Here is a 27,375-nt window from a genome sequence, read left to right as displayed (position 1 = left end):
TCCTAACTTGTGCCTCAGATGTGTGATTGGAATGTGTCCCATCAATGGGCTCCCTTGCTCTTGAGCTTCTGTTTGGACTTGGCCAATGGTAAAGGTGGCAAGAGAGGAGAGGAAGAGGAGAGGGAGGTTGCAGTATTTGGTAAGGCCTGAATGTGCGTGTGCGTACACACACACACACAGCCACACCTCTCTCTCCCTTTGGGGAACAGTAACCTCTCCCTTTCCTTGCCTCTTCAGGCCTGGGAGTGTAAGATCTCACTGGCTTTCCTGGCCATACTGTAGCATCTTTGGTGGTTCCCAGCCTCTTTGTCCAGACATCTGTCAATTGTTCCTTCATTAAGCTCCCTTGGTCACCCATACATACCTCAGTGCCATCCATTTGCTGCCCAGATTCAGATGGATACACCCTAGTACTGTGATGTTTATCCTGGGGAGAGTAGTAACATGTAAGTACATGCTGTATCACACCCCGCCTTTCATGACCATCCCCAAAAGAAAGCCCCTGAGAAACTTGCTCTTCTCTTTCCTTGAAGCTCAGCTGAGTTCTAGTGGAAGAATGATCTTTGTTGAGAAAAAAACTAGTAGGTGCTTTGTTTCTCTAAGGTCAGAGTAGGAAATTGTATGGGGGAAGGGAGGTAATAAAATGGTTGAAAGCGGGGAGGGGGGGTGTGCCCTCTGCCATCTGACACTTGGCCTTCTGCCCTCCCCAGTAAAAGGAGAACCCCACAAAAAGTCCTGCTCACAAACCGTTCTTCTCCTTACTTATTTCAGCTTGTTAGTGCATTGGACCGGTATCTATTGATAGATACGGGTCTTTTAGAGAAAAAGAAAGAAGAATATGTGGTGATTGTTAAAGATTCAGTAGATGGTGAGTTGTGGAATCATAATTAGAAGTATGGATAATTTCACTTCCTGACGCTGAACTCTTTCACTCCTAGAGAATTTCCCACTTTCTACCTGGCATTTTATATGTAAGCATTTCTTAACTTCCCCACTGGAGTCTGAAGTCCTTCAAGACAAAACCTTCTCCAAATATGATTTTCATAATGTTAAAAATGTCTCATACAAAATGAATACATGTCAAAGCCTTATTTAACTAATTAGTGAGGGAACTAGGGACATGCTAATTCTAGTTCAGAGCATGTGAGGAACAGATATTTATAAAATCAGTGGGGAAAATCATGACAAGGTAAATTTGCAAGTTAGAAGCAAAACTGGTTAATGTCCTATAGGGCAATAAAACAGTAAGCTTTGAGTTATTGTTTCTTTTTCTCCCAGTTTTATTGAAATATAATTGATATATAACATTGCATAAGTTCCAGGTGTACAACATAATGATTTGATATATGATGTATTTTGAATGATTAGCACAGTACGTTTAGTTAACATCCATCACCTCACATACTTTCAATTTTTTTCCCTTGTGATGAGAAATTTTAATGAGTTATTTTTTCTACCAGACCCCCCCAAAAATTTTATATTTCTACAGGGTGAAAATCACCAAGTTAGCATGTAACTTTTACCCTAGGCCCTAAGCAATAGTAAATAATAAGTGAAATAAAGGTCCATTCTCCTAGAAAAGTAGGACAGTCCTGTCATACTATGTCCTGCTATGAACTAATCAACTTGCAATCATCCTTTTGCTTTATTTCCAAGTTTTGGATCATTTTTCTTAACAAGGTGTATGCTGTTGACTGTCTCATCCCAGCAAGGCACCTGGCACAAAGTGTTGTGTTGGTCAAAACATCCATTTGGTTTTTTCTATAAGATGGCTCTGGTACCGTTTAGTTGTCTTTAACTTCATTCGAAACAATTTTGTTAGATTGTATTGTGACAGCTGTCATATTAGCGTGCATTTAAAAAAAAACTTATCAAAAGTGGTGAATTTTTGTGTAGCCATTTTAATATTGAAGATGAAAAAAAAGCAACATTTTCGGCATATTATGCTTTATTCTTTCAAGAAAGGTAAAAACGCAACTGAAACACAAAAAAAGATTTGTGCAGTGTATGGAGAAGGTGCTGTGACTGATCAAACATGTCAAAAGTGGTTTGCGAAGTTTCGTGCTAGAGATTTCTCTCTGGACGAGGCTCCATGGTCGGAAGTTGGTAGAGATCAAATCGAGACATTAATTGAGAACAATCAACGTTACACCACGCGGGAGATAGCCGACATACTCCAAATATCCAATTCAAGCATTAAAAATCATTTGCACCAGCTTGGTTATGTTCATCGCTTTGATGTTTGGGTTCCACATAAGTTAAGCGAAAAAACCTTCTTGACCGTATTTCCGCATGCAATTCTCTACTGAAACATAACGAAAACGTTCCATTTTTAAAACAAATTGTGACAGGCGATGAAAAGTGGATGCTGTACAATAATGTGGAATGGAAGAGATCGTGGGGCAAGCGAAATGAACTGCCACCAACCACACCAAAGACTGGTCTTCATCCAAAGAAGATGATGTTGTGTATATGGTGGGATTGGAAGGAAGTCCTCTATTATGAGCTCCTTCCAGAAAACCAAACGATTAATTCCAACAAGTACTGCTTCCAATTAGACCAACTGAAAGCAGCACTTGATGAAAAGCGTCCGGAATTAGTCAACAGAAAACACATAATCTTCCATCAGGATAACGCAAGACCGCATGTTTCTTTGATGACCAGGCAAAAACTGTTACAGCTTGGCTGGGAAGTTCTGATTCATCCGCCGTATTCACCAGACATTGCACCTTCAGTTTACATTTATTTAGGTCTTTACAAAATTCTTTTAATGGAAAAAATTTCAATTCCCTGGAAGACTGTAAAAGGCAACTGGAACAGTTCTTTGCTCAAAAAGATAAAAAGTTTTGGGAAGATGGAATTATGAAGTTGCCTGAAAAATGGCAGAAGGTAGTGGAACAAAACAGTGAATACGTTGTTCAATAATGTCCTTGGTGAAAATGAAGAACGTGTCTTTTATTTTTACTTTAAAACCGAAGGAACTTTTTGGCCAAGCCGTAGATGCCCGGAAAGTGTTTGTTGAGTGACTCTATAAACAGAGCAAAACTCCATCCATTTATAGAGGAAGATTAGCCAAGCTAAGTCCAGGGCCCACAATCACATCAGCTGCCAGCTTTCCAAGCAGGGATCAAACAGTTTCCCTGGAGGAGAACAGACAGGAGTCCAAATAAGAACAATCTGTGCGGACAGGTGGGAAAGGGAACCGGGCCTGGTGGTGTACAGCTTTCTCTTCACCCCAGGCTATAGCTGCTCTATGATGGCTCTATAATTGTTTTATAGTGTCAGTAGGGTTTCCCTAATAAATGAGCATTACTAGTTTCTGAGAGCCAACAAAGCCATACAGGTGCATCATGAAAGTGTGAGGGAGAATTGTTAAGTCTCAGCTCCGAATCTTTGAAACACTGACCTTGGAGCTGTTAACAGAGCAGCACATGTAAATGATGGAAGCAGCAGGCAGAGGGATGTTTTCCAACAGATTTGACCCAGCTTTGAGTCAGCAGGTAGAAGGATGGGAGAAAGAAGGAAACGTGCTCGACATTGAAGATAGTATTTGCACTTCATGCATTTAGAACCATCACATTTTTGTTTAATTTCCCCACTCTCATTTTGATGTTTTTAGCATTTGGTATCAGGTTTTTTTCTTTAATTGTTAGAAAACACTTTCTCCAGGACAAGTGTCTCTTGAGGCTTCCAGTCCTAGGAGGTCAGAACTAGATGGATTGAGAGGTTTTCTCTAGTTCCCATCCTATGTCGCCACACCCATTTTACAGAAGAAATAACTGAGGTCCCGTTATCAGTTAGCTTTTGCTAACTGATATCAGTTAGCTTTTGCCATGTAACAAACCACTCTGAATTCATTAGCTTTTTAAAACCACCACTGTTTATCATTTCTCACGATTCCATGGGTCAGCTGGGTGGCTTTCCTAGTCTGGACCGGCTCAGCTGGGTCCAGATGGTCTAGGATGGTCTCCATTTGAGCGATTGGTCATTGGCAGGCTGTTCAGTCTGGGGTAGATCGTCTCTGTTCCACATGTCTGTCCTCATTCCACAGGCTAGCCCAGGCCTTGAGATTGCAAAGAGCAATTAAAAAAAAAAAAAAAAAGGTAAGCTCTAAGACACACTTATCTCTGCTTATCCAACAGCCAAAGTTAAGTCACATGACCAGATGCAAAGGCAGTGTAGGAGACAACTACCCAAAGCATAGATATTTACAGATAGAGGACGTTTTTGCAAACCCTACCAATCTAGGTGCAAAGGTACAGGAACTTGCCTAAGCTTATAAAACTAGGTAGGGGCAATGCTGAGACATAGACTGGGCCTCATACCTCCTATCCTAGGACCCTTCCTCAACAACTTGAACTCTTCTCTAGGATTCCAAGGTTAAGGTCCAGTTCCCGTTAAAATCTAGTTTAGAGGTACTTGGAGCAGAAAGATCTGTGGTAGGTTTCAGTGATGGGTCTTAACTTTGCGTGTTGAGAGAAATCCATCTTCTTAATTAAAACAATAAGCTGGGCAAGGGTCCCCAAGGCCACCAACCCCCACCCAGGCCAGTCTGAACTCTTCCAATCTTTGCCCTTTGACTTGTCTTCCAGGTTCTGCCTCGCGACAGCGGACACCAGCCTTGCCTTGGCCTTGGGTGCCCCCCAGGCCATGTGGGGAGGCGCAGAATCACTGCAGGGGGCATTCACCGCCAGGGTCTCCTTGTCCTGTTTGACACTCTCCCTCTGGTCAAGGGAGGACTTAGATAGTTAGGCCATTTAGGCACGCTAATAATTTGGTACCTCTTCAAACTGGGCTCCAGAAAAGGATCTGGATAGCTACCGCTCTGTTTACTTCCCAAATATGGAGAAAGCACAGTTTGAAAAATCCACAGTAATCCACACTCATTCAATATTTGCTCAAAGTTGGACTTAGAGGGGAGGCTGAGCTCCACGTGGCTGAAGCCCCCTGGTGGCCACCCTTCACCTGTTCTCTATAGCCCTGAGCAAGTTAGTGCCGCCCTCAAATTCAAGTACCCCTCTCAGCAGACAAAATCTTCCCTCAGCTTACTGGGGAGCAGGTTTGTCTCACACCCCAAGAGAACTTATACACGCGTCCCTTCTAGGCAGTTCCACCATTTGCCCGGAGAAGGAGTCCGGAAAATACCATTTCTCCATCCCCCTCCGTTGGCAGAAATGGTTTAGATGATGGCTGAAGGTTTCTTTAGCCAAATTGGCTTTCCAGCCTTGGACTCTACTTCTCACATGTTTTCTTAGACTTAAAAGAATAATTTGCGTCTCGTTTCTGTTCATTCTTTAGCCTAACAGGACATAAAGGAAATGGGGCCCGGGTGGTTCTCACTCTGTTTTCTTTGCCAGCAGTGGAGAAAGTACAACTTGAAAAATCACCAATAATCCGCACATTTTCAAGATCAAAGCTGTTTACAGAAGTATCGGAGACGACGAGCTAGTGGGGCGTTAACTTCCATTTTGTCAGCCGGCCCCAAGAGACTTCGATCAAGAAGGAAACACAGGGGTGGGAGACACACACCAGCGGCCCCTTCCCCTGTGGAGCCAGCTCCCTGCCCAAGTGCAAGGAGTCGGCCATTCTTCATTCCTTCCAAAGCATCGCCTGAGATCATAAGCAAGGTCACTCCCAAGCCCTAGAGTAAACAGCCTTCTGATACATTCTGCCCCCATAACAGAAGATTTCTCAGCTATTAGTCAGACTTTCAACAGAGGGCTCCATTCCCAACCAAGATGAAACACTCCTGCATTCTTGAAACACGACGTGCCTGTGTCACTAGCTGCCAGGATTGTCTTCAGGATCCGACAGCAAAGATTGAAGCACAGTTCTGGCCACTTCCCTCTGCCAGGAATTTGTACTTTCCTGCAAAGGGGCATTGCATGTTCATGCTTGCCATAAAATAGAGCCACGGATATTTGCTCTGTTCCTGCTGCCTGAAGGGGTGTGATTACCCTCACACACCGCTAGAGAGGAAAGAAGGTGGCTGACCTCACCATCGGTGTGTTCAGCAGTGCGAGGACCTCCCCATGGATCCTGGTTCCTCCTCTCCAACGCTGCACTGAACAAGCCTCCGCCACCTCTGCTTCCGTTCCTGTGATCACCATCTCTCTGCCATCTTCCCAAGCCCTAAGAACGAGCGCACCCACTGAGAAAGCAGGCTTTCCTGTCTGAAATTCACATTGTTCACTCTCCTGGTTTTCTCTTCCTGGGAGCACTTGCTCCCTAGTCATGTGTAAAGATAATCAGAGGACCCTTTTATTCTTTCTTTCTCTCCAAACAGGGAAAATTTTGCTCTTCCCTTTGAAATACCACCCATGGCATTCTTGAACTTATTTTTAGACGTGTGGAAATATTCCAGACAAAAATCGATGCCCAACACAGATAAAGCCCCAAGTGTGTTTATCGTGGGGAGAAGAATATGGAGTGTTTTAATGTGGAAGGAGTGTGGCCATATGCCTGGGTGCAGCATGGCTGCCTTTAATCTGGAAAAAGGAAACAAGCATTGTCGATAATAATATGCAGATGTCCAGCCCCAAATGAGGACATATTGCTAATTAGCTATATTGTTAATATATTTTAAGGAGAGAGGCTGCAGTGACGTTAATTATAATCTTTGTTGTTTGTTGTTCAAAGTCTATGAGACCAAAAGCATTGCTAATAATATCTTCTTTAATATCTTCAATATAAGAGTCTTGGATTTTTTTTTTTCGTTAGAATCCCACATAAAAGCCACATTAGGGGTAATGAGGCCTGTAGCCTGAGCCTAATTAAAACAAAATCTAACTAGGCCCATGGCCATCATTATCATCAACTAGTGCTTATTGGGTGCCCCCCGAGCTTGTGGAATTGGAGGGTGTGGGGTTTGAGATTGTAGATACGGCCTGTTCTTTGCCCTCCAGAAATTTGCCATCCCATCTGCCTCCAAGAAGTCTGCCTGGTTGTGTTAATCTGGGAATAGTTACCACAGCCTTAAAAAAAAAAAGCACTAAAACTGTCCAAGCCAGCCACAATTTGGTACTAGCTTGTGCCTCTCCTGGAGGTTCTGGAAGTGGTCACATCAGCCCGGTTTTTCATACTCCAGCCTTTGGTTGATGTTTGTGGAACAGGGCAGGTGGCTGGCTGCAGACTTGGGACAATGATGCTTACTTAGCACGCTTCTTCCAAAGGTGGACCCATCACCCATTTTCACACCTTGATTGTCCCCCTCGAGCTGATCGCCCTAATTTCCCCTGTGACTTGGTTCTCCAAAGAACCCCTCCCTCTCTCGCTCGCTCCTATGTCAAATGACCAGCTGGCAACTCTGTCCACTGTGGCCATGCTGACCTTGATGTGGCCGTGGTGATCCACCTTGGTCACAAGGACAGCCAAAATGAGCGAGTCCGCGCAGCAGGGGCTAAGGGCGTTTGCTGGGCATCCTTGGTCTTGGGCCAGGGATGTCCTGGGGAGAAAGGACATGAATGACAAAGTGCCTGGGCTTGTTATCTTAGAAACTGTACCTGGTCTGCCGATGAGAGGTTTTCTCTTCTCAGCACATCTTCACAGAGCTTTCCCAGGGGCATCCAGGGCCAGCCGATGAGAGCCAGGGAGGCGATCCCCACACGTAAAGCTTAGCAAGACTCCAGACGACCCAGAGAATGCCAGTGGGGAAGTGGGGACCTAATGGAAAAGTCACAGTACAGTAGGATAGAAAGCTTTCAGACCGAAGGCTGGTGGGTCCAGACGTCTGGGTTTGGGCCTAGCATTTGTATTATTTACTCAGTGATCGCTTACTAAGACAGCAGACTGGCACTGAGCCTAACATCCACTCCATTCCAGCTCTGATAGCCTTTGGGCCTCTGCGCCAGGCCCTGGGAGGCCTCAGGGAGTCTGCACCCACCGTATCCTTTGCCAGGATTGCAGTGCTCCCTGGCCCATCTCCCCCTCTGCTCCGTCCTCTTCACCTGCTTCACGGGCTTCATTTTACCTGTGTTTTTCAATCTCAGTTCAAACTTTATTTCCTTAGACAAAACTCTACTTCTTTTTAATACAAATATTCAAAGTAAGGAGTTTTATAATCCCTACCTCGAACGGGGGTGATGGTTTTTCTGGCTTCCTCTCTTTTATGAGTATCATCATAGGCTCATGGAATGTCACAGATGCAATGTATGGCAGTCAACGACAACCTTTTTTGTTTTAACGCCCAAATTGTCTAATCCTGGTGCAGGGTGGGCCCTTCAATCTGGCTCCTGTGTTCTTTCAAGAGGACACCATTAATCACTGAAGTCTTCCTGGCTTTCTGACACAGCAAAATATCCCAAACTCACCTTGACTTCCCTGCCCAAGTTCTGGGATCAGCCATTTGTCCAAGGATCTCTGGATCCTTTGAGGGCAAAGTCCTTGAACTTTAATGATAGTATTTTTGGATAAATTAAAGGAAATATTACATTACCCAGTGAGTAATAGATTTGAGAAATGTAAGGTATAGATGCTGAAATAATAGAAGATTCTATATGTATACAGAGAAGGGGGTAGAGGGCAGATTTGGAAAAGGATATTATGAAAATTAGCAGCAGAGCTGAGTACCAATAACCTGGCTGCCATTGTGAAGGTCACGGTGATGATTCACTATATGCCCTGTTGGTACTTCCTACAGCTGGGGATGGTACACAATCTTGAGTCGCTTTGCTAAACAGGGCTTTTCCCTTTTTATTGGCAGTCACGGCTCTCAAATTAGCATCGTACAGGGAACATTGCTACTAGGGCTGCAGTATTGTCAATACTACTGTTTGTATCAAGGGTACAAGAAGTTCAGAGGTCATCATTCCAGGACTAGTATGAAGGCTCTGCCATGCTATCGGGGACCCCGGTTCCTGTACCTTTCCATTCAGCCACCTTTGGCGTGTATCTTCAACCTCTTGCCAGTGGCATCATTTCACTTCCAACACTACTATCCACAGTTCAGCCAGGAGAAAATGGAAGACGGAAAAGAGGCAAAAGGCAAACTGACTCTGCCTTCTGTCCAATAGTACCATCAGGCACCTTCCACTTACATCTCATTGGGTAGAACCGTGTCACGTGGTCATCCCTAGCTGCAGTGGATGCTAGGACATGTAGTTTTAGCCAGGCATGTTGCCACCTGAAATAAACACTGAGTAAAAAAAAAAAAAAAGTGGGGAATGGATACTGGGGAGGAAACTACAATATCTGCCACAATAATACTGCCATCTAAGGCAAAACTCCAGGCTGCATGAGCATGGAGCCTAGTTTATGATTTTATTATTATTGTTAACACTTCACAATATTAGTACTTTATTCCTATTTTAAACAAGGATAAGTTGTAAAACAATGGAGGGACAGGAGCTATGCCCAAAGATGGGGAGCGTTAAGCAGCAGCTGGACAATTTGGCCACCACAGGTCACCTTCCTTGGCAGTGGAACACTGCATGCGTATAAACCGCTAACTAGCTTTAGTTCTTCTATCTCTCTTTATTCGTAGTCACAGCTCGCAGATGAGAGAGAACGTGGCTCCTGGAGCTGCAGCATTGTCACAGATTGAAAGTCAACTCAAAGACACATTGTGGGTAAAGACATATTTTCCCAAACCAAGCAGATGCCCTCATGTCACTTGAATTTAAACAAAATGAATCCTGCAGCACCTTGGAAAGAATGGTGATATTTCTTTCCTTCAATCCCTGGACTGTCCAAAGCTTACGTCTTCAGAGAATAATGTCTGCTTTTCTGAATAACATACAAACTGTTTGAATCTTCATTCTGAGATCCACCCTTCCCGAGAACCTTTACTCTGCTAGAATAGTTAAGCGGATCTCTTGGTGAGTGAGCTTGGCACATCAACCATGACCTCCAGTGGGGCCTCTACAAGGAAGCCGTACAGTGGGTCTTTGAGAAAAAAAGAAGAAGAGGTGTTTTCCTGCCTTGTTAGCAGACCCTGTCTACTGTCTCCCGCCCCAGATTTAAATTCTTGATTACCAAAATAATGGTGACTCCCTGAATCTTGTCATTGATTGAATAAAGTGGAGCTTCATTTCATATGATTCACTGTAAGGCACCCTCCCCCTACCGTAGAGCTTCCAGTTTCTGAACAGTCTGGGGGCATGCCACGGTTTCGAGGGAGCCAAGATTTCCAGATAAATATGTTTTTGTAAAAATGCAAGAATAATTCAGATATTCAGAGATCGTGATTAGCATTTTTTATTATTCCCATTCTCATCTTCCAAATGTTGTTGGAGGGGTGGGAGGATGAGGATTGGGGAAAGATGGAGAAATGCCACAACTGTGTCCATAATTCAAGCCAAAATGTACTTTAGCCCCTGTCTTCGCGGCAGAGGCACTTGAGGCCTGAATCGTCCAGCCCGGTTGCCCTAACTCTACATTTCTCTTTTCAAGTATAGTCACAACCCACCCTGAGTTCTCTTGACCATCCTGCTGGGACAGCATGGGATTCTCCTTATCGTCTGCTTTGCTTTACATGGAGGATTATTGAGCCACAGAGAGTTTAAGGGGTTTTCTTGGTCCCTGTCTAAGCCAGGATCACTCTGGGGTAGTGTATCTCCTCTCAGTAAAAATTCCAGAGTCAGATCAAGAAACCCATCATAGTCAGTCCTTGTTTTTTCAGCCGTCTAAGTGAAATGCCAAATAAGCAGCACAGATACCTTTCCTATCTCTTCTTCTAAAATACAAGTTTTTCTGGAATTCCCTGGCAGTCCAGTGGTTGGGACTCTTCACTTCCACTGCAGGGGGCGTGGGTTCAATCCCTGGTTGGGGAACTAAGATCCCACATGCCATGCAGTGTGGCCAAAAAACAAAAGTACCAAATATAAAATAAAATATAAGTTTTCATAGTAGAAAGAGTGCTTCATCACAGGAAAAAGTAAAAAGAGCTCCATCTTTAACACAGTTAAACAGTATGTCCCAGTTGCTATAATGAAGTGAGGGCTGGATTTGCCAGGGATCCCTCAAGCCATGGACAAGCAAATCCTGGGTCCCTTCTGAGACTTAGATTCCCAAACCCTGTGCAATAAATTCTCCATGAGAAGTCAACTGTCCTTACTAACACTGTTGAGGATCCAGGGAGAAAAACAAGGGAACAGTTGCATTCAGTTATCTTCCCCTGGGCTATGATAGAAAGGTCTTACGTTGAGGAAAGAATTAGCATGTCTCTGTCTCTGTCTCTGTCTCTCTCTATGTGCTGGATAATATAATCTCAGCATAATACATTTGGCCTCTGTTGCATTGAGCAATGCCTGGGGATGGCAGGGCAACTCCCCCTAGGAGGAAGTGTCAGGAGATGAAAACACGGCAGAAAGGTGACAGGAGAGGTGAACAAAGACACTGCCCCTGGCCACATCTCCTGAGCAGAGGAGAAGGGCAAGCAAAGACATGATGAAGAGCAGCCCGCTTCCCCTGCCGTAACTGCACATGTTAAGGAAGAGACAGCAGACATGGCTTCTTTCTAGCTCAGCCTCTTCTTGGCCTCTGGGAACATCACATGGTCTCTGCACAAGTGAGTTTATTCCTCACAGCCCCATGTCTGTTCAAAGAGAGAAAAATCCATCCCCTCAGGTCAGCTCTCTAATAAGATCATTACCCACTGCATGTGTTTCATCCTCAGGCCATTCTTGACCTTGGGTACTCAGAGTCGGGAGTGTTTTGATACCAGGTGTAACCCCTTGACTGGGTCAAAGACGCTGCTGTGAGAGGGGGCAGGGAGTGTGTGTGGAGGCAATGTGCTGGAATATTCACTCCAAAACCCCCAAACATGCCCAAGAATAACAAGAACATTAACCACTGACCCAAACACTGGTGAAATTCTATCTCCACATCTCCCTCCACCAGTAAACATGAAAATGCTATGCCTGAAGGGATGGAGGAAACATCCAACAAGAGGTCCAGGAAGAATGAGAGCAGAAGAAGGGCTGCTTTGAGAAAGAAGTCCAGCAACTACTACACTCTTCAGTCACTGGAAAAAATTTCCCCTAGTGACAACTAAACACGGACATTTTTTCCTAGTTTGGAAAAACAACAGACTTGGACTTTTCTTTCCGGGATAAAGACATTCAATTTCAGAATGCCTTTTTGTCACTTTTTCTTGGCCTGTCTCCACCTCTTCATCCCCATCTTGGGTCGTTCTCCCTTCCTTCACTCCATCCCAGCCTCACTGGCCTTCTCTGTGTTTCTCAAATGAGACAAGCCATCCCTACCTCAGGACTGTCTTACTTGCTGTTCCCTCTGCTAGAATGTTCTTCCCCCAGATAATTACAGGTGTTCAGGTTTCACTTCAGATGTCACCTTCTCAGGAAAGTCTTCCCCAGCTATCTATCTAAAGTTGCCCTGACCACTCTACCTCATTTTCTTCTTCCTTTTCTTCTTAGCAATCACCATTCTCTGACCTGATCTTATTTATGTGTGTATTTATTGTTTATTCCCCCCAACTAGACATACTCTCTAAGAGAATAGGACCCGTGTCTGTCTTGTTCATGGCTTTTCTGTGCCTGGCGTGTGGTTGACACTTGTTGATTGTGTGGATGAATGGATGGATAAATGGATGGAAGGATGGATGAGTAGATGAATGAAAGAATTGAAGGAAGGAGGAATGAAAGTTAAATAGGTTAGTGAGTGGATGATGAAAAAAATGGTTGGATGGATGGATGGATGGATGGTTAGAAATAATCAATGATGTGGCTGAAGTATTTTACCCAGTTTGGTCAGATCTTCTGCCGACCCACACCAAAGAAACAAACACTGGATACTGGGGCTATAACTCAAGCCAGAGTGGTTAATCAACTGAAGCTGTGATAAGGAAATCATAATTTGATTCCAGTTCTAAATGAGCACCTAGTGTCCTTCAAATTAGGACTTTCTGTTGATATGCTTTGATGTTTGATTAATATCCAATCACACATTAGCCCTCAGAAAATTCCCAAGTAGCAGGCTGGGAAAATTTCCTGATGATTTAGTTTTTTGAAGATAGAAAAACTAAGCCATGGAAGGAAAACAAGTTGGGAATACCATCCTGGCTTAATTCCAGCCCCTGAAATTGTCCTTGGCCTGAATTTTTAAGGGTGGCATTTCTAAATCATGCTTCTCCTATTTATTTGTTCATTTGCTTGTTTGTTTGTTTTAGAATAACCTCAACATGGAAAGTACCTCGACATCGGAAACCAGCTCTCCTCTCTCCAAAGAAACACCAGGGGAGCATTCGGACCACCAGTCTGCACACGAACCATTCCCCAGACAGCAATTCCAGCAAGAGGCTGGGCCCCCTTCATTGCAAAGAGATGGCCCCAGATCCTTTCTCCTTGATCTACCAAACTTTCCAGATCTTTCCAAAGCTGATATCAATGGGCAGAATCCAAATATCCAGGTAATGCTTAGCAACTGAAAGGTGAAAGAAAATGAAACAGCCCATGTCTTTGTTTCCTGATCTGATTCCAAAGCAACTGCTGCCTTACCTCACTTTTCTCCTTGACCCCTTAATGAATCCTCCTGACAAGCATGTTATCGCTATAAGAGCAGTGTTGTATGTCATCTGTGTAACACCCTGGATAATGAGATGCATCATTATTTTATCAACCACTGAAAAAAGAAAGCAGTGCTAATTAGAGTATGACACATCAATGATTATAAGATACATCCTGATCTCAGAGCTGTTGAAATGTAAAAACAGGGACTTCCCTGCAGGTCCAGTGGTTAAGACTTCACCTTCCAATGCAGGGGGTGCGGGTTCAATCCCTGGTCGGGGAGCTAAGATCCTACATGCCTCACAGCCAAAAAAACAAAACATAAAACAGAAGCAGTACTGTAACAAATTCAATAAAGACTTTAAAAATGGTCCACATCAAAAAAAAAAAAAAAAAGAAATGTGAAAACAAAACAAAATAATATGCCCTGAAATTGATGAAATATGTTAGCTATAGGGAAAGGCCAATCAGACACATGAGTAGATGAGGCAGATCACAGTGTGATTTCTAAGATGCGCAGGAAGACACTGTCTCTCAAATGCCTCTCCAGCTTGCCTTCGACACCAGAAATTCCTTTAGGCGCTGACAACTTGCTCCAAAGTGTAAATGACTGACAAAAAATTTTTGATAAGAGGAAAGGAGATGATAACAGAAGTTTCTAGGGGAAAGAGGAATACGTATCACTAAGATGAGCTGGGGTGACGCTGAAGGAAATGGGAGATTAGGAAAAGGTACCTGGAACTGAAAATAAGAACTCTCATCTGCACTGAAAGAGCACAATTTACTTTACAGAGTAAAGGTGGATCCGATTTGACTCTCCCAATACTCTTATGGAGCCCACGTCATTCCTCCAATATTATCAATAATGCAACTGACTCTCAGGAAGTTCCCATTTGGTTTGCCCAAGGCCACATGGCTAGTAAACAGTAGTTGGGGCTCAAACCCAGTCTCTCAGACTCCCAAGAATGCTCACCCTTCCATTTCATGTTTCAAAAACAAACTCCTCATTTTGAATTTTGCTTGTGCCTCCCACTGTTTCTTCCCAGAGACGGTACCCATGGCGTCCGAGGGCAGCTCATCCCCCTGGGCAGCCTGGCCCTGTGCAGCCCGAGTCCTCAGGTGCCTGCCTCCATACTTTTAAGTTTATCCTCAACTCTTTTCATTGGAGGAAGGGCAGCTTATTCTTTCTCTGCATCAAATTCCAATTAGCTTCCATGGCAGAAAGTTCCTGAACCTGACCTTGGAACAATTGATCCATAATTAGGTTAGTGGTCTCTCTCGCAAGACTAACGCTGTCTGTGTGACACGCTTTTAGATCAGATTTCCTTGGCCAGAGTTGTTTTGTTCCTAACACCAGTGTTGTTATGACTACTGAATGTCCCTGAGAATGCACCTCAACGCCGTGTTAGCTTCTGGGAAGTTAAGAAATGCAAGGTGTTCTCCCTCCAGGAAATGACGTAGGTGTAACGATCCTGGCTACCACCCAAGACAGTGCCAGAAGGATTGTGGAGACAGAGGCAGAAAAAGCGCTGAGTTCCATGGAGGACAGACCTGAATAGATGGGATATTTGGGAAGATTAGGGCAGGGCAGAGTTGAGGGTACATAAGTGAAAGATGTTTTGGAGGTCACTCTTTGACAACCCATGTGCCGAAATCACTGCATGGACCAATTAATATTTCCAATAGGTCTTGGACTGTTCTAATTGATTAATGGGGAAAACAGGCCTTTTGATCCACTGCCCTCTCTCCGGGAACTGGCCACATGGCTCTCTGATAAAGAACAAAGGATCCACTTGGGGGAGGTGCAGACTGGCAAAAAAAGGTACAGACATCTCCTTACTGTTGCTCAGAGGCTCCCCATCACGCCTTCATTGACAGGAAGTGATTTTTCCTTGTTGATATATTTTACGGTTTTAGGACTAAACCACCCTTATCCCAAGGATGCTTAGATCATGCCCACAACAATTTTAGGTTTGCTGTAGCTTGCATTTTTTTTTCAGAGATGGGAAATGTCATTGTGGGGCTTAATGCTGAGGACTGAGCTATTAATATAATCGATTTAAGAGTTACTAATATAAACTTACAAGAAAAGACCTGGATGCACGGGACTGGAAGGCTGCAGTCCCCTCATTAGAAATTTACTAAGCGCATGGAGCTCCACCTAGAACCGAATTTCTAACAAAATTTCTCAGGATCCCCTTTCTCTCTACCAGATAAATCCATCCATCAGGAAGTCCTCAGACCCCACTTGGGCCTTTTTAAAACATTAACCTGACTGTCAGGGAAGAACAGTGGGGCAAAAGTGGTTGGGATCCTCAGATCTGGGGAACCCAAATGACTTTTCCATAAAAAGAAAAGGGCAGCCATGAAGCGATGGATTTGTGCATGAGCTCAGTAAAACCCCGGAGCTCACAATACATTTTTCATCAGAATAAGTTGTGTTGTCTAGCCAGACGCGAAGTGAAGAGTGCTTTGGAACAGTTCCGCTGGGCTTCCTGAGGGATGAGAGGGTGGTTGGAGTTTATGGGTGTGGAGAGAACTATAAAGTGAGACAAGGGAACAGAGGATAAGTGGAGGATGAGTTATGAGATCACCACACTTGAGACTCTCCAACAAAGCCTCTTGGACTTTTATAAAACGCAGCTTCCCCTTGTGCCGTCACAAGGATGGCAGCGGAGATGGGACAAAAGGAAATCGTTCGTCCTTGTCCCCTCTGAGCCCACAGTCACCTGTTTGTATAGACTTCTAACAGGTGCAAAGGAATCCCCACTTTGTCTTCACTCTGTCTCAGCACCGCCCCAGCACATACAAGAAGTTTGCCTCCAGGAGCTGCTTCAGAAAGGGATGCTTCGGAGCACAAGGCGGGAAGGGGACCAGGCGACTCCTATGAGGTCCCTATATGTTTCTTGAGTTACCCTTTGGACAGAAGAAATCACTATACCTCTCAAGAGTGTAGGTTTCCCCGTAGCTCCAAATATCAGTGTTTCTGGCAAAATGAACCCGAAACGAATGAGGCTTCAACCCAGATGCCATCAGAATCAAAGACCAGGCCAGTGCTGTCCTGTTGCCCACCGGCCAGTTGGTTCATCCAATTTCTGCCTTGCACAAGCCCTGTGTCTGTTAACCTTCCACAGGCAGTCGGCGGGGTGGGGTAGGGCAGCCTATGTTTTATTGATCTGATGATGGAACACTGAACTGCATTCCTGTCCTTTCTCTTTCTGGAAGATTATGAAAGGGGAGTGTTAGTGACTCAGAAAGATGCTCGAAGAAAGACTGACTCAGCTGCTACCCCTGGGAGCCCCAGCCCTAGGTCTGAGTGTGAGTGTGTGTGAGGACACGTACATACACACAAACTCACACACACACACACACACGCAGCACTGGCCGCTGTAGCCTCATGCCCCACTGCACTTGAGTAAACCAGCTCCCTGGTGGTCCTTTAAAAGATGAGGTGCTTTCTAAAAGGGGTGATGGTTTTCACGTTGTCAGCCCTCGCCCCTTCCTCAGAGCTCTGGTCTTTTGTTGAAATCCACTGGTTTGACACAGGGCCGATTCAGCCAAGCAGACAGTCCCACCGGTCACCCCGGGCCGTCCAAGCATTGTCTCTCCCTGGGGAGTGGACTGAAAACAGGTGAAGGCATATCAGTGGGTCGGCTTCCGCTGCCGGGGCCCCTGGCCTGGTCTCCCCCCATCCCCTGGCAACCTGCCCCTCACCCCCACTTAGGTAGCCCTCACTGGAGCCGGGAGCTACCCAGGAATCTGATACCCATCTCTCTGAACCTCCCCCCAGCCCCCCTGTGTCTGCAAGCATTTCCCACGCTCCAAGGCTGGGGTCTGCTGTGCCCCCCTGCCAAACCGCCCACACCTTTCCAAAGTGACAATGCTGAGCTCTTGGGCCTCTTGACTTTTAGGAAGGGAAATCCTTTCAAAAGCCCAGCTTTTTAGAGCTTTTTTTTTTTTTTAAACCCCTGAAGCCAGGTGGCCTCTGTCCCAAGTGGATTGGGCTCTCCATTTTAAGACTGGCTTCAGGCTGTGGAAGTGAGTGAGGGGAAAGAAAAAAAAAAAAAAACAACAATGCACAAAAGAGAAAGAAATAGCCTCAAACTCCTGAACCCAATCTCCATATTAAATTTAAAACAAAACTAGAAGTTGGGGTTTTGGCAATGAATAAATAAATAAATAAATCACTCAGGAAAGAAAGTCAATCTCCCAGGAGAAGTTCAACTTGAACTTCGGTATCCTTGGCTAAGTTTCTGGTCTGCAGCTGATGGTCAGATAGCAAAGACAAAAATCTCTAAAATAAACTCATTATTAAGCTCACTGCATCAATTCATGACCGCAGTGGCTATTCACCACCAAATAGTTCTCTTTTCTGGGTCAATCTGAGATCTGTATTCATTTTAACCAATGTATTTATTTCTTTTCTTCCATTGAGGGAGACACAAAAATAGTCATCTAAAGGCCTTTTTTTTCCCCTCGCACAGACTTATTTACACGGCCGTAGACCTCTTGATACAATCAGATGAGTTGGCCGGGGCTGCAGGTGTTGTACGTGCTTCTACTTCTGATTTCCCCTCCTCCGTTCTTCCTAAAATCCTTTTGGAATGGCAGGCCTGGCCAAGTAAGAACCAAGAAATCTCTGTGCCCAAGAGATGGGCCCACACACTCCAGGGGACAAGCCGGTATTGTTCAGATTCTTATGGGGGCCCTGCAGTCCCTGTCATGAGCTAGAGTCCACCAACCTGCCCTTGGGCTCTGGTACCACAGTTTTGTTGACCAGGCTTGGCCTCTATGGCTGCGTGCAGGTTACTCGACCTCTCTATGCCTCAGTTTCCTTGTCTGTACAATGGGAATGATAACACAACCTGTGAGTAGTACCTCTGCGGTACAATACTCTGTAGTAGTAGGGTTGTTGTGAGGATTAAATGAAATCATCCATGCAAAGCCCTCAGCACAGAGACGGGAACATGGGAAGATTCCCCAGACTGGTGGATGCTGGTTGGTGAGGTCAGTGAGCATGAAGATGACAGAGGAAACGTATAAAATAATTAAGAATCAGGAGTTTTGAGTCCAGCTCTCCACCTTCCTTGCTGTTCGCCTCAGGAACGTGAATTCTCTAGGCCAGTTTCTATGCCTGAAATGTGGGTTTAACTTGTGTAGAACAAGCAACAATATTTGAACGAGCACGCTGCAAATCTCAAAGCATTAACCACACTTACTGGAGCTGCCAGAGTTGTTTTTAGAGCATCAGTGGGTCTGAGAGGGAGGGATTATATATCTACTTAGTCCTTTGTGTTCTTTCTTCGGCAATTGTCAAGGAAGAAGGGGTGCATAGTCGGGGGTCTAACCCTTTGCTGGAGACTGTCGTCCTGTCCCCGGATGCTCTGTGCTTTTGAGGAATCATTTCACCTCCCAGGCCTCATTTTCCTCTCTGGGAAATAAATACAAACCCAAATCTGCCTAGTCACCATAGCTCTCAAGGCTTAGAGGACCAAGTTAGAAGTTTCTAGAAGATTCTCCTGAGTTCAGAAAGTCAAGGCTTCTGTATTCCCAGTGTCATTAGTTTATTATCAGTTAAACTAAGAAATGTGTTAGTTTCCCAGTGGAAAGTGCTTTTCAGAGCAAGAGTAAAGAGTTTGTTTCTATAAATGTTTAAACTCTCAAGAGAAAGAAAGAAACAGGTAATATTACACAGGATTTTATCCTCCTTTACTAATTTTGGATGGAATTCTCCGAATTGGAACCTATTCTAGACTCTCTTTCTTAGAGCTGACAAGATTCTGCCAGAAGTTGGAGTTGGGTCTTTTGGAAAAGTTCTCTTTCTTTTACTATCTTGATTCATGGTACAGAAAAGTCCAGAAGAAACCGATGTACTAGAGATGCTTCAATTCTGTGTATTAAGGATGCAAAAAGATGGTAAGATCTATCAGCTTGGAAATCTGCTGTGCTCACTACCACACCTTCAGCTCATCACACTTATTATTGTTCAAGACATTTCTAGGAACAGATTCTTTGATGCTAAAGAACATGTAAATATAATAAGAGCAACAGGAAACATAAAACTAATCCGCACCATTCGAGAAGTCATGATCGTGCTCATGAAGTCTTTTTAATTGGATGCCTATGAAATTTCAGCCTCAAGATTACATTTCTTCATTTGATGTCTGTATGAGGTTTCCATGTTCTTAACTGCAGGGAAGGGTGGATCCTAAGGTTTGTGTGTTTTTTATTTTGTGTGTGTGTGTGTGTGTTTTTTATTTTTTAATTCAGTTGGAGCAGTGGCTAAAAATGAAAGGGGAAAAAGAAACCTCTAAACTGATGAGATTTAGTCATCAATATAGTTTTTGGAGTAAATTCATATTTTGCTACTCATTGCCTGGCCAAGGCAACAAATCTATTTTGTTTGGATCTGAGCAGTAGTTTGCGGGGGGAAAAAAATCATATTGACGGTAATAGCTTAAAACATGAAATTGTTTTGATTCCCAGCTTGGAGAAATTGCAGGGCACGTTTTGTTTAGGCAATCCCTTTGACTCCAGTCTGGATACAAATGGAATACCAAAACTGTCCAGCCCATTCCCCCTTATCTCCTACCCAGAGTCTGATTTCATTACCATAATTGCAGGCTTGCCTGACTCTTGGCGGCTTCTCCCCTCCAAAACCCTTAATAGCCTCGCAGACGATTGTTGCGGCTCAGTTGTTCTGTCTGCAGGCACAGGGGGCCTGGACTGCAGAGGAGAAAGGTTGTCGTCAAAGGCTCGGCATCACCGTGTCACTGCCCAGCTCAGGTCTGCACAGCCCAGCTGTGTATTTCTTCCGCGTTGCCCTTACAGCGTTGCGTGTGGGTCCAGGTCCCCATCCCTTTCCAACAACCTCCCTTCAGCAAACAGCAATGATACAAGGCAAATGCTGTAATTCTTTCTTTTCTTTTTTCCTTTTCGGGGATTACTAAACGTCCCATAATTATTTACAAATACGCAAGGGATGCTTATGAGACTGGGGTAATGGTGTTGGCATGGAAGCAAGCCAGTGGTGCCCTTCTAGGCATCCCACACCAGAGGAAGAGATGCGCTCGGCCTGCCACAGCCCAAGTATAATCTGGGATGGAAGGCCACACCCTTAACTTTGTGTCTAGACCACACAAGGCCACAGCCCAGGCCCACCATGAGCTGGGCAACTTCTTTAATATGTCAAAGCAAGTAGAATTCAAACCTTCCAATTCCTAAGACAAAAGGAAGGGTCTGTTTGTCTCAGGGATTGGCACGACCTGGTGCAATGTGGCAGAGTATGTCAGCAAATCTCTCAGATGTCCAGTTAGGGCAAAACTGGAAAAGCATCTGCCCAGTACATCTTGCGCTGATTACTTGGAGCGCATGTTTCTGATTCATTTGCGCATAACTCATCCAGGGGGTGTTGCAAGAGCTATGCGATGGCCAAAGGAACCCAAGGAGTCTTTTATTATGTTTTTTAAACAAGTTTCTCTATGTTGATTGTCTCTCGAAGCCAAGAAGCTGCATTCCTTCAGCCCCGTGACTTCCAAACTAGGCTCCATAAATCCAAGAGCAAGTTCTGACCTTGACTCTGGAACTATCTGCTCTGACCCTGAGGGTCGGTTAAGGAGTGTGTGCTGGGTCTGGACTAGGGATGAGTGAAACTCAAGCTGTGACATCCTGGACCTTGAGGACCTTGTGCTCACATCTCTACACGACTTGTGGCATCCAGCCCCCACCAGCATCAGTGGCCTCTTTGCTCACTTGGTCACAGGAGGGGACACTACCTCGGTGACTGACTTTTTGAGAGGCAGTACGGCAAAGTCGGTAAGAACATGGGCTCTGGAGCTAGACTACCCATGGCTGCCAGTTACTAGCTCTGTGACCTTAGGCAAGTTGTTAACTTCTCTGTGTGCCAGTTTCCCTGTCTATAAAAAGCTGTCTAGCAACCATCCCAAAACTTAATAGCTTAAAGCAACCACCACTGGATTGCTCACGGTCCTGTGGGTCAGGAGTTTGAGCAGGGCTCAGCCAGGAGAGCTCATCTCGGTTCCACGTGGTATTAGCTAGGGTGACCCAACTGGGCCTGGAGGATCCAAAATGACCCCACACACAAGACCGGGGCCTCAGAGCTGGCCAGTGACTGAGAGGACTCTTCGTCCTCCTCTATGTGCCCTGCCTCTTCACATGGTGGCTCTGTGAGCAGCGGTCTAGGCTGGGCTTCTGTACATAATGGTAGGAACATGCCAAGAGAATGAAAATGGAAATTGCAAGACCTCGTAAGGCTTGTCACATTGTCACACCTAACACATTCTACTGGATACAGTGAGTCACAAGGCCAGCCCAGACTGAAAGGGAGGGGAAACAAACTCCACCTCTTGATGAGAGGTGTGGCACACACATACCAGAATGGGAGGAATTGCCGGGGACATCTTTGGAGATCAGCTGCCACGAGGGCCAATCAATAGAACCAACCTTATAAGGCTGTTCTGAGGATTAAATAAATTAATACATGTAGAGCCTTTAAAACAGTCCCTGGTGCAGAGTTAGTACTCAGTAAGTGTTCAGTTTTATTATAATTATTCTTGTGCCACTTCAAGAACATACACGGTACATGTTTACTCCTTGAATTAAAGGCTTCCCAGCAACACAGTCGTCCGTAAATCAGGGACCCTAGGGATGCATTGCTTCCTCCCAACCCGAGGCCCGTGTGCATCCGTTCCTTTGGGCATCCCTGGAGATGTTCCATTCTGTGTCACCGTGCGGTGACACCATTCTGTGTCACCTCAGCTTTCCTTTGTGAGGGATGCACATTTCCCTCCGTTCTCTCAGACTGTCTTCCAAGGGTCACCCGGCTTAGAGGCTGTTGACTCCTCATTGACCCTGGCCTGTTCTGAATTCTTCAGGTCACCATAGAGGTGGTGGACGGTCCTGACTCTGAAGCAGATAAAGATCAGCATCCGGAGAATAAGCCCAGCTGGTCAGTCCCATCCCCCGACTGGCGGGCCTGGTGGCAGAGGTCCTTGTCCTTGGCAAGGGCCAACGGCGGGGACCAGGACTACAAGTACGACAGTACCTCAGACGACAGCAACTTCCTCAACCCCCCTGGGGGGTGGGACCGTCCGGCCCCAGGCCACCGGACTTTTGAATCCAAAGAACAGCCAGAATATGGTGAGTCTACCACCCAGTAATATAAAATTGGTGCGGAGAATAAATGAGACGATGAGGCCCAGCGGACGTGGAGCCAAGCAAAACCCCGTTTACTGTGTGTGGCTTTGGGTCTTCAATGAGGCAGACCTCATACAGACTCTGTCCGCTCTGTCCACAGAAGCCCCAAGAGGCCCCCAAAGCCACATTTTTCTGGAAAGACTATAATTTTAAAATAATGCCAATTATCCTAGGAGAGAATTTTTTTTTTTCAGTTAGGGGTCTTAGAGGTTCTGCCTTCTTTTTCCCAAAAATTTTCTTTTCTTTTTTTCCAAAATAACAGAATCACCAAGTTCACTTCCTCATACGTTTGACTGTAAAAATTCATACTAAAAATCAACTTAGTAAAAGAGATGTACCCCGCTGTCTCCTTTGACCAGGCAACTGTGTTATGTTTATCGTAGGCAGTGGAGTGGCCCTTGGAAACCCTCATGGACATATATGTCACGAGTTGTCAAAGCGAGGTCTCCCCACCAATAAATTTCAAGACCCCAAATTGGGACTTATAGTTTCCCCTGCTTTTAGAGTAGGATAGTTGAGATAACAAGCAATTTCTAAGTTCAGTGACTTAAAATCATGAAAGTTCTTTTCTCACTTAAGCTGGGATGGGAGACAGGGTCAGGGGAATTCTGCTCCACTCAGTCATTCAGGGACCCAGGCTCCTTCCATCTTGAAGCTCCACCAACTGTGAGGGCCTGCAAATTATCCACTGGATGCGCTGCATCTGGCTGGAAGACAGTAGAGAGATAGAGCCTAGAAAAGGCACACACGCTCTTAACCCCCTCAGCCTGGAGATGACACACATCACATCTGCTCAAATTCTATCAGCAAGACCTCATCATATGGCCCCACGTAGAGGCAAGGGAGGCTGGAAAATGGTTTTTGTTGTCCTAGATGAAGAGGAAACAGATTCAGAAAGCATATGGCCAGGCTTCAGGAGGAATCAGGCAGTGTACCTTGTGTTATAATGAGAGTATTTGATATCTCACAAATGCATCCACCATCGTGATGTTCTTGTGGCTCAGCCTCAGCAGACTTAAGCGAACACTCTATGAGGATGACTTGTCTAGCACCATTTGCATTCTCACCCTTACCCCCATTTTTCAGCAGAAAGACCAGTTGTATATTGGAGAGTCGTTTCTACCTGCTAATAGATGATCCTAGGCAACTTCCAAAAGAGTAAGACCATTTTTTTCCTAGCCACATCATTTAGTTGTTCAACTGACATTGAACACGTCTTATGCCCATCACTGTGCTACATTCTGGGAATCCAAAAATGATTAAGACACAGTCCTTCCCTAAAGAGCATCTCACCTATCTATGGACAAAGGGAGAAAAGTTAACTGATAGAGCAAAGGGTGCCACAGCAGAGATATACATCAAATGCTAGGGGAGCAGAAAGAGAGCTCCCAGACCCCACCCAATCGGGAGGCTCGTAAAACCTTCTCCTTTCCCAGAAGTCCAATTTATTTTCCAAGACAAAGGATTGGGAACAGCAGCCAACCTTTCTACAGCACCTGCCTTTCACAGTTCCTCTTCATAGCAGCTCTCACAGATTAGCTCATTTAATCAGCTCACTGAGGCAGGGACCCATTTTACAGATGGGGAAACTGAAGCCTGGAGAAGTTAAACAACTTTGACCTCAAGGGTCAAGACCTAGGATCCATCTCAGACAGTCTGGGTCCAGAGTCTGTCCTCTTAACTACTATGTTATTCTGCCTCTCTGGAAAAATAAATAAATAGCACATCTTTTAGGACAGTAAAGTGTATTTAGAAATGGGACAGTTAGATTGGAAGATAGGAATGGGAGGAAAAGGTCAGGGTGGAACTGAACCTGGGCTCAGGACTAAAGCTGAACCTGTCTGCCCAAACCACATGGAACAAGGTCTCTCTGACTGGGGCTCAGACCCTGGACCTCAGAATCCCTCCTTTGCCTGTTAAAATTTAACACCCATCCTGGGCCCCAGCCCCTTCCCCATATACCAATGGTTTTCCAGGTGTGGCTCCCAAGCCAGTTGATCAGATCACCCAAGACCATGATAGAAATGCAAATTTTCAGACCCCACTTCAGGCCTACTGAATCAGACTCTCTGGGGTGGGTCTCCAAAATCTGTTTGAACAAGCCCTCCAGCAGGCTCTGATCTGGAACAGTGGGGTCCAAAGCACCAGTGTTTCTTAGTATGGTTGCTCATACGCACCTAAGCAATTTTTTAAAAATCCCGATGGCTGGACATCTCTCTAGATCAATTGACTTGGGATCTCTGGGGGTGGGGCCCAAGCATCAGTGTTTTTTAAAGCTCTGTGGGTGACTCCAATGTGCAGTCCAGGTCAAGGGTCACTGCCGTCCTTCTACTGAACCAGAATATGCAGGAGTGAGACCTGGGGTCTTTCTTGGCTTCTTTGTTTATTTCTTTTTTCAACCAAGGTCACCAGGTGACTCTCATGCTTACTAAAGTTTGGAAACCACTACTTAGAAACAACTTTTTCATCTAAAGCTTTTACAGATTATATTCTGCCAAATGTATGAACATTAAGAATACTCCCTCCACTTCAGTCTTGAGGGTAGAATTTGCTTCTGCTGGGGCAGTTACTGTGGCTACCAGAGCCACCTTCACCCCAGCTTTCTAGATCTATAATACCTGGGGAGTGAGTGCCCTGCATCTGGATCTTACAGCATCCCTGGGTCATGGGGAAACTCCCATCTTTGATGATTTTAGAGTCTCTTTTAGTAACGTCACCGTCATTAGACTAGACATCAGGATGGCTACTTTATAAAGAAAATCTTGTCCCTTATCATACCTCTAAAGCAGTGCTTCTCAGACTTTTATGTGCACACAACTCAGCTGGGGCTCTTGGTAAAGGCAGCTTCTGAAGCCGTAGATGCCAGAAAGGGCCGGGAGCCCTGGTGAAGCTGACACTGCTGGCCCTCGGACCACACTTTTAGAAGCGAGACCATAGGTGTGTAGCTTACACGCTACAGTAACTCAGTAGCATTTGCAACATGGATGAATAATTACTGCTTGTCAGTCTGACTCACAGGGAACATGGGATTTCCAGAATTCTTTACAGCATCAGATGAGCTAAGTCCTCTTTTATTTCAATCAACAAGAAAGTATAGAGCAATTTCTAAGTATTTATCCCTGTGTCGGGTGCTGTGGAGGTTACAAGGAGAGAATATACAGCCCAGGAAGGTGAGGTCCATGCAGTGGTAAAGCAGGGCGCGTCACTGAACCTGAGGACTTGCTGCCTCGTCTGAGACCAGGTACAATTGCCACAGGAACTGGGCTTAGTGGAAGATGTCTATCTCAAATATTTGAAGGTAGGATTTTTAATAAGAATGTAAATGTCTGTGGCCAAAGAGTATTTCCAAAAATCCTAGATGAATAAGTAGAACATAACAGCATCTGTAGAATAAATTATAAAATACACAACAGAAGATAGTTAGACCGAATTTGTGATTGAGTCTGCTCAACTTTGGACCGTATGTGTTTGAGATACTTAAGGTATCATCCAGGGCAAAGAAAGAGTCCAAATAAATATTTTTCTTTCAAATAGTAGTATACCATTCCCCAGATTGCTCTGAATAACCTGCATCATGAAATCAGATGGACACGGCTTAGTGTGGGCTGGGACTCAGTCCTTTGCAATTCTCTGATGGGTCATGGTCTTATTTTAAAAGATCCCACAGTGATTTTTTGCAAGGGTTTTTCTTTGTAACGTTAAATTAAGGCCACATAAGTGAGTATCTTAAGGAAGGGCTGCTGGGGCCGGAATCAAAGTTGCTGGAATATCAGGATATAGAACAGGATATGGCCAGAGTGGGCAGATCTCAGATCTACTCCCAGCTCTGCCAAGTTTGAGCTGTGTGACCTTAATCAAGTACCTTAACCTCTCTGAGCCTCAGTTTCCTTATCCATAAAAGGAGAGTGTTTCTACCTACCTTGCAGGATTGTTATAGGAGTTCAATCAGGGTGTGTTGACAGAGGAGCTGGTTAAGGACAGGCCCTCAATAACTGGCAGCCACTATCATCTAGGATTAGGGTAGAGGCTTTCCAGTGGCCGAGCCAAGACCCAAGTCACTTCAGTTGCCCAAACACTATAACTGGCCCACAGAACTGTAGTGCCCTGAAAGTATATAATGACCACTTTAAAATTTCAAACATCCCTGTAACCCGGCCCTCAGCCCACTGCCCTGTGGGTTGTTCTCTGCCCTCACAAAGCTCTTTGATGTCACAGATAGGGTCTGTCTAAGCACCACGGAAATGTTCACAGGGACTGTTTTCTGCTGTCTTTGTTGTCATCTTTGTAAGTACTGCTGCTCAAGTTCATCTTCTGCTCTGAGTGATGCCCTGGTAGGTGAGCCAATGAGAACAGGCTTATTTTATTATAGCAGAAAGGAATATTGCCCTCAAAGCTTTGTCCCCCAGTCAGAAATTCCCTTTCTCTCCCGCAAACACATTAAACAAATAGAAATTCCCACGAGGAGGGGCTTGGATGGGGTGTTTGTCGGGGGCTGTATGCCACAGACACTTCCAGAGAAAGGGCTGACGTGCCCACTTTTCCCCAAGAGGTTGTTTCACTTCGTTGCTAGCCCAATAGAAATGATCAGCCGTGTGGCTGTATACATGTTCTGTGCCTAACTTTGGGGGACCAGTATTTTAAAATGTTTGGAAAATAAATGACTTTGTGAGCATTTAAAATAAAGACATGGCCTTGG

The 27,375-nt window shown here is 45.0% G+C and overlaps 1 protein-coding gene across 2 annotated transcripts in view; it reads left to right on the top strand.

Annotated features, from left to right (window-relative positions):
* The window catches only part of ISM1 (isthmin 1), a 90,759-nt gene that overhangs the window by 45,826 nt on the left and 17,558 nt on the right, over positions 1 to 27,375 (top strand). For both annotated transcript variants that reach the window (XM_030872554.3, XM_060285444.2), the window contains exons 2-3: positions 13,127 to 13,366; positions 22,358 to 22,622. In XM_030872554.3, coding sequence (XP_030728414.2) covers positions 13,127 to 13,366; positions 22,358 to 22,622 — 505 coding nt within the window. The remainder of the gene's footprint in view (positions 1 to 13,126; positions 13,367 to 22,357; positions 22,623 to 27,375) is intronic.

Source organism: Globicephala melas, chromosome 15, assembly GCF_963455315.2.
Source record: "Globicephala melas chromosome 15, mGloMel1.2, whole genome shotgun sequence".
NCBI classification, from domain to species: Eukaryota; Metazoa; Chordata; class Mammalia; order Artiodactyla; family Delphinidae; genus Globicephala; species Globicephala melas.
Note: the sequence above shows the minus strand (reverse complement) of the source record. Positions and strands in the feature narration are given on the sequence as shown.